The sequence below is a fragment of the Eurytemora carolleeae genome, unplaced genomic scaffold, assembly GCF_000591075.1.
Source record: "Eurytemora carolleeae unplaced genomic scaffold, Eaff_2.0 scaffold1206, whole genome shotgun sequence".
Lineage (NCBI taxonomy): Eukaryota > Metazoa > Arthropoda > Copepoda > Calanoida > Temoridae > Eurytemora > Eurytemora carolleeae.
The window spans coordinates 70759-79334 of record NW_019397099.1 but is presented as its reverse complement, the minus strand read 5'-3'; the positions used below and the strand labels follow the sequence as shown (position 1 = coordinate 79334).

General features: G+C 32.5%; 1 protein-coding gene across 1 annotated transcript in view; it reads right to left on the bottom strand.

The window, feature by feature from the left end:
* LOC111711836 (venom protease) overlaps positions 1-8576 on the bottom strand; it is a 30161-nt gene that overhangs the window by 16972 nt on the left and 4613 nt on the right. Inside the window, exon 6 of the mRNA XM_023486295.1 lies at positions 2219-2275. Coding sequence (XP_023342063.1) covers positions 2219-2275 — 57 coding nt within the window. The remainder of the gene's footprint in view (positions 1-2218; positions 2276-8576) is intronic.

Below are 8576 nucleotides of genomic sequence, written 5' to 3'. Positions count from 1 at the left end.
ATATACCCCCTATCCACCAATACTCCCCCTCCCCAGAAGAAAAACCAGCGTTGTAGGATTCCCATTTTTTTCTGTCCATTAATTTTCCTTGTCACACACTTATATATGTTTTTGCTGAGGAGCCGGGGGTATAAAATGATGCACAGGCCGACACTTTGCTTCAGTATAAGATTAACCATCGTAGAAATACAACCAAACCAAACCAAACAGGTTTGCATCAATATACATTAAAAATATTGTGTGTTTTGTCATATTTAAACATTTGTCCATTAACAAGGTGGCATATCCCATTCACAACCATACTTTTAAGCTTTTTTCTGCTCAAGAATAAATTTGATATCTATAATATTTTCTTTAAAAAATTATCATTTGTAGTTTTTCTTTAAAATGATTTTCCCATTTCTGCTTTAGTAGAACCAACACAAAGTTTTCAGGGTTAAAAACCAGGATATCTTCCTCAACGAGATCTTTAAAAACATTGAATTCGTGAATAGATATAAATTCTTTGGTGTTTAGAAGATGCGTATGTTCCTGGCTATATTTGTCTGTGTTCTGGCCTGTCTAGCCGCAGTGTCAGCTCTACCCGCGGACATGGATCCACTTACAGTTACAAGGTGACTTTCTTGCTTTTCAAAGGGGTAAATATTTTTTTAGAAAAACACGCCCCTTCTCTCGGGAAAACAATGAAAATTTAACTATAGGCAATTTTTTTATCCTTTTTGATTCTTTTTACGAAAGATTTATTTAAAACAAATATCCTTCCCTAATTCAGCTATTAAAACCTAAAAATAAGCCTGCGCGCATAACATCTGGAGGTTTTTCAGTAAAATATAGACTCCTGCATTTTCATTAAACGAAATTCATAGAAAAATGTTGCCTTTAAAAAATAAATTCCAATGTCTAAATTATTTTTTTTTAATCAGGTCTTGTCTTGACAAATTTGGAAAAAGCCCGAGTGTAGCATGCAGGTAATTTAGATAATCATAATAATATTGTGAACAGTAAGTGCCCTGAGCACGACTGTTTAAGCAGACAAGGGAAAATGCTCTGCACTTGGATCACATATTAACCAACGATCAGCAAACGATCAGCAAACGATCAGCAAACGATCATTTTCAAAATTTAGAAATGCACGACGCACTAAAATGCATATATTGTTATCCTCTAGTCCAGAGTCTCTAATGACCTTCAATATTCATGTTTTTTAATGTTTTGTTTTTTCCCAATAGAGCAGGGATATTTGAAGGAACTGATTTTTAAATCAAGAATTTCTCTTTAGAAAGGTTTTAAGATTTCGACCAAGTATTCATGTATCCCTGTTCTAATGTATTCTGTTAACTATTAGCCTGAAATATATCTATATTTATCCTGAAATGTAGTTGTACTAAATACCAGAAAGGGAACGCGAGAAAAGTATGATGTAGGGATTTAAAAGATGATTTTTATAACAAGCCGAAAATAGGATTTGCCACCGCCCTTTTCCCTTCAATATATTTATAATTTTTCCTTGTCTATATGTCTGAACAGAACAAACCCACGTTTTTAGTAACAACTCACATTACCCAATTGAACATTTATGGAGAGTTGTGGGATATAATCGTTTTTAGATTGGTTGCGTATTTGCTGAAAATGATCTATTTAAACCTACTAATTTTATACAAAATTGTATAAAAATGAATTTTCGTATAATTTTAACACAGTTTTGTGTCAATTTCTCGAGATTTGAATATCAGATAGAACTCTTTTATGTCTCAATCAGCTCCTACGATTCTCATGTTTTAGCCTATAACTACTTTCTTTTTCCTTTACAGTCCCTTTAAAGCCTATAATTATATTTCACACGCTAACCAGATGCATCATATTATGGTGTATAAGTAATAATTCGAATAATCTAAATACATAATATAAGCGATATCAAAATATTTATACAAACATTCTTAAAGCTCTAATTTCAAAGTAATGCCAGCTTTTAAAACTTGTTAAACATACATACACCTGATCCTTTACTGACTGAGTATGGCCAATTCACATCAGAACCATTAAAAGCTTTGTCTGATCAAGTAATTATTGAATGTTCATGGTTTTCAACTGATTCAAATAGTGCAAATAAAACAGTTTGCATGCTTCAAATAAGACGTTATCTTGCATATTATTTCAGTTTTATAGTTGAAGGATACAGCTGCTTTAATGTTTTTTAAAATTTGTTTATTATAAAAACCTTTCTAATCTGTTCTCCCAGATCTCTTTTATCCGGTCTCAGTTCACCGGCCACAACCTGAAATTATTATTAATTTTAAAAAGTATTTTTTTATTTTTTAATAAAAAAAGATTTATTTAAAATTGTTTGATTAGAGTAAGAAAAATAACAGTTAATGAGTTTAACATTTGATACATTATAACAACATATTAATGGCCTTTCTTTCTGTTGAAAAAAAGAGAGAAAAAATTGCCGAACCTAATTTTGGCTGTAAACTAATGTCTAGATTTCCTTTGATTTCCTTGCAAAGACGACGTTTAAAGAACTTAAAAAAAATCTGCAAATACATTTATAGAAGATAAGTGTATTCAAGATAATGCTGATAAAGAAATAATCCATTCTCTATTCAATTATACCATTGATTTCATTGATAATTTTTTTAAAGGAAATATGTTCGTAAACTGAATTCAAAGGAAGTTTATTCTATTATTTTCGTTTGGATCGCTAAAAAAATTTCATTATATGTTTTATTGGGCGGACTCAACTTTGCGAATTTGTAAAGTAGAAAAATGTCTTTCGCAGCAATTATAACACGTAAAGACAAATTAATAAATTGATATCAAATTAATCCTTATATCTTTTTTAATAATGGTTTACTCGCTCCGAACTACCCCCACCTTTTTAATTATCATTTATTATTCTCTTACTTATCCTTATACATTCTTAATTATCATTTTTCATCCTTACTTATCCTTATACATTCTTAATTATTATTTCTCATCCTTTCTTATCCTTATACATTCTGAATTATCATTTCTCATTCTTACTTATCCTTATACATTCTTAATTATCATTTCTCATTCTTACTTATCCTTATACATTCTTAATTATCATTTCTTATCCTTACTTATCCTTATACATTCTTAATTATCATTTCTCATCCTTACTTATCCTTATATCATTTCTCATTCTTACTTATCCTTATACATTCTTAATTATCATTTCTTATCCTTACTTATCCTTATACATTCTTAATTATCATTTCTCATCCTTACTTATCCTTATACATTCTTAATTATCATTTCTCATCCTTACTATCTTTTCTCATTTATCCTTCTCCTTTCTTCTGCTTTCTCATCCTTTCTCGTTCTTCCTTAGCTTATCTTTCCTTATCAATCCTCATCTTTTCGTTCTTCTTGACTTATCTTTCCTCGTCAATCATTTTTTCTGCTCTCTTATCCTTTCTCGTTCTTCCTTAAATTTTCTTTCCCTATATATCTTTCTCCTTTCTTCTTCTTCCTCATCCAACCTTATCCTTCCTGCTTCTTCTTCATCCTTCCATTTCATTCTTCCTTACTTTCTCGTCCTCCCTTCTTCTTTCTCATTCACTCTTATCCTTTCTGCTTCTTCCTCATCCTTCCTTCTCATTCTTCCATACTTTTCTATAGTCCTTTCTTCTTCTTCTTTCTCATCCACTCTTATCCTTCCTGCTTCTTCCTCATCATTCTTTCTCATTCTTCCCTCTCATTCTTCCTTTCTTTCTAGTCCTTTCTTCTTCTTCCTTATCCACTCTTATCCTTCCTGCTTCTTCCTCATCAATCTTTCTCATTCTTCCTTACTTTTCTAGTCCTTTCTTCTTCTTCTTTCTCATCCACTCTTATCCTTTCTGCTTCTTCCTCATCCTTCCTTCTCATTCTTCCTTACTTTTCTAGTCCTTTCTTCCTCTTCCTCATTCACTCTTATCCTTCCTGCTTCTTTCTCATCCTTCTTTCTTATTCTTAATTTCTTTTCTAGTCCTTTCTTCTTTCTTATTCTTCCTTTCTTTTCTAGTCCCTTCTTCTCCCTCATCCTGTCTCATAATTTCGTATTCTTTCTTCTCCTTTTTCATCCTTCTTTCTCTTTTCTCTTTCTTCCTTTCTCTTTCTATGCCTTCTAGTTCTTTATACCTGTTGAACATTTGTGTCTTATTTTCCTGCTACCCCCCCCCCCCCATTCATATCATTTGTCTCAGACCCGTTATTATCGATAGATAGATAGATACATGGAATCCCCTAAATACTAGTTGATCTATGGGACAATGTCAATGTGCACCGTTATAAATAAACCTGATGCCACGTCACGTATATCTACCTATCTATCTATCTATGGATATATATTTTATATCTGTTTATGCACTTCAAGAGACTGCAGCTCATTTAAAGAATGAAATCTCCGATGTTACCTTTTAACCCTAAATAGGCTGGGGAGGGGCGTTTGACGCCCCCCTCTAGTTTTTTTAATCCTAGCACTATTATTTTTGACACTATCACTGTGAAATTCTTTTACTTTAACCATAAACAGGCTGGGGGGAAGGGGCGTTTGGCGCCTCCCCCCCCCATCTAGTTTGTTTGCCCTAGCACTCTAATTTTTGACACTATCACCATGAATTTTTTTTGACCTTTAATAAAAAGAAATCTAAAGGATTTTTTGTAAAAGTTTTTTTTATGCATAGGGTAGGGTACAGGACGATGAAAATTCCGGTCGCCCCTAACTTTTTTATTAATAAAGCTAAAGATATAAAAAGTATATTTTTGAAAAGCCCGTGAAAAATGAATGTAGAAACATGTGTCACACTTTGATATTTGTTTTGAACAAAACAAATATATTTTTAACATTTAAAAAAACTTTTTCTTGTCATTTTTGTCAAAATATACTATACAAACCAAAAAATAAAAAATTTTGTTTCAATGAGCTTTTTTTCTAGTTCCTGCAGTTGTCACAATGGTTTATTATTTCCTAGTACCTACAGTTGTCTACTTGTTTTAGTTCCTGTATTTGTCTACTTGTTTATTATTTCCTAGTTCCTGCAGTTGTTTACTTGTTTATTATTTCCTACAGTGAAACCCTTGATAATGGATACATCGGAAGAACTTATCAAATGTCGCCTTGACAATTTTTCAATGAGTTTTATACTATATTAAGTAAATTTAAGTATTTGCGAAAATGAATAAATATCCATGAATATGCAGGAACAGTTTTAAAGAGTTCCATATAATCATTTAATTAAAAAACTAAATATCTGCAACATTTTATTATCAGAAAACGAAGAATACGACATTTGATAAATTCTTTCTATGTATGCTTTATTAAGGGTTTCACTGTAGTTCCTGTATTTGTCTACTTGTTTATTATTTTCTAGTTCCTGCAGTTGTCACAATGGTTTATTATTTCCTAGTACCTGCAGTTGTCTACTTGTTTATTATTTCCTAGTTCCTACAGTTGTCTACTTGTTTATTATTTCCTAGTTCCTGTATTTGTCTTTTTGTTTATTATTTCCTAGTTCCTGCAGTTGTATACTTGTTTATTATTTCCTAGTTCCTGTATTTGTCTACTTGTTTATTATTTCCTAGTTCCTGCAAATGTTTACATGTGTATTATTTCCTAGTTCCTGTATTTGTTTACTTGTTTATTATTTTCTAGTTCCTGTAGTTGTCACAATGGTTTATTATTTCCTAGTTCCTACAGTTGTCTACTTGTTTATTATTTTCTAGTTCCTGTATTTGTCTACTTGTTTATTATTTCCTAGTTCCTGCAGTTGTTTACTTGTTTATTATTTCCTAGTTCCTGTATTTGTCTACTTGTTTATTATTTCCTAGTTCCTGCAGTTGTTTACTTGTGTATTATTTCCTAGTTCCTGTATTTGTTTAATTGTTTATTATTTCCTAGTTCCTGTAGTTGTCTACTTGTTTATCATTTCCTAGTTCCTGTAGTTGTCACAATGGTTTATCATTTCCTAGTTCCTGCAGTTGTTTACTTGTTTATTAGTTCCTAGTTCCTGCATATTTGTTTACTTGTTTATTATTTCCTAGTTCCTGTAGTTGTCTACTTGTTTATTATTTTCTAGTTCCTGCAGTTGTCACAATGGTTTATTATTTCCTTGTTTCTACAGTTGTCTACTTGTTTATTATTTCCTAGTTCCTGTATTTGTCTACTTGTTGATTATTTCCTAGTTCCTGCAGTTGTTTACTTGTTTATTATTTCCTAGTTTCTGTATTTGTCTACTTGTTTATTATTTCCTAGTTCCTGCAGTTGTTTACTTGTTTATTGTTTCCTAGTTCCTGTATTTGTTTACTTGTTTATTATTTCCTAGTTCCTGTATTTGTTTAATTGTTTATTATTTCCTAGTTCCTGTAGTTGTCTACTTGTTTATTATTTCCTAGTTCCAGTAGTTGTCACAATGGTTTATTATTTCCTAGTTCCTGCAGTTGTCTACTTGTTTATTATTTCCTAGTTCCTGTATTTGTCTAGTTGTTTATTATTTCCTAGTCCCAGCAGTTGTTTACTCGTGTATTGTTTCCTAGTTCCTGTATTTGTTTACTTGTTTATTATTTCCTAGTTCCTGTAGTTGTTTACTTCTTTATTATTTCCTAGTTCCTGCATATTTGTTTACTTGTTTATTATTTTCTAGTTCCTGTATTTGTCTACTTGTTTATTATTTCCTAGTTCCTGCAGTTGTTTACATCTTTATTATTTCCTAGTTCCTGCAGTTGTCTACTTGTTTATTATTTCCTAGTTCCTGTATTTGTCTACTTGTTTATTATTTCCTAGTTCCTGCAGTTGTCTACTTGTTTATTATTTCCTAGTTCCTGTATTTGTCTACTTGTGTATTATTTCCTAGTTCCTGCGGTTGCATGTATTTTTTTCAAAATCGGTAGTTTTTTCCAAAAACGACCTTTTTTATAAAGTTCGTCGTTTCGTAAACGATCATTAACGACAACCCTTCGTTAACGATCGTTAACGACGACCCTTTCTTAACGATCGTTAACGACGAGCGTTCGTTAACAATCGTTAACGTATTTGTGAACACAATTGTTTTAAAAAAACGATCATTTTTTTAAAATGATTGTTTTTTTAAAACAATCGTATAAAAGAACGGTCGCAAATCGTTTTTATAAAAACGATCGTTTTCAAAAACAATCGCTATTTGTTTTCTAAAAGTTTGAAACGAGTGGGTCGTTTTTTCCGAAAACGAAACGATCGTTTTTGAAAACGATTGAAAAACGAAACAAAAGTTTTCAAAAACGATTAACAACCCTAACTGTAACTGCCAGATATGTGCTGATGTGTCATGTACACAATGAACTGTACTGTACCTACCAGATATTTGCTGATGTGTCATGTACACAATGAACTGTACTGCACTTGCCAGATATGTGCTGATGTGTCATGTACACAATGAATTGTACTGTACCTGCCAGATATGTGCTGATGTGTCATGTACACAATAAACTTTACTGTACATGCCAGATATGTGCTGATGTGTCATGTACACAATAAACTTTACTCTACCTGCCAGATATATGCTGATGTGTCATGTACAGAATAAACTTTACTGTACCTGCCAGATATGAGCTGATGTGTCATGTACACAATAAACTTTACTATACCTGCCAGATTTGGTCTGATATGTCATGTAAACAATGAACTGTACTGTACCTGCCAGATATGTACTGATGTGTCATGTACACAATAAACTGCACTGTACCTGCCAGATATGCTGATGTGTCAGGTACACAATAAACTTTACTGTACCTTCCAGATATGTGCTGATGTGTGATGTACACAATAAACTGTACTGTACCAGCCAGATATGTGCTGATTTATCATGTACACAATAAACTGTACTGTACCTGCCATATTTGTGCTGACGTATCATGTACATAATAAACTGTACTGTACCTTCCAGATTTGTGCTGATGTGTCATATAGATAATAAACTGTACTGTACCTGCCAGATATGTGCTGATGTGTCATGTACACAATGAACTGTACTGTACCTGCCAGATTTTTGCTGACGTATCATGTACATAATAAACTGTACTGTACCTGCCAGATTTGTGCTGATGTGTCATGTACACATTAAACTGTACTGTACCTGCCAGATATGTACTGATGTGTCATGTACACAATAAACAGTACTGTACCTGCCAGATATGTGCTGATGTGTCATTTACACAATGAACTTTACTGTACCTGCCAGATATGTGATGATGTGTCATGTACACAATGAACTGTACTTTACCTGCCAGATATGCACTGATGTGTCATGTACACAATGAACTTTACTGTACATGCCAGATATGTGCTGATGTGTCATGTACACAATGAATTTTACTGTACCTTCCAGATATGTACTGATGTGTCATGTACACAATGAACTGTACTGTACCTGCCAGATATGTGCTGATGTTTCATGTACACAATTAACTGTACTGTACCTGCCAGATATGTGCTGATGTGTCATGTACACAATAAACAGTACTGTACCTGCCAGATATGTACTGATGTGTCATGTACACAATGAACTGTACTGTACCTGCCAGATATGTACTGATGTATC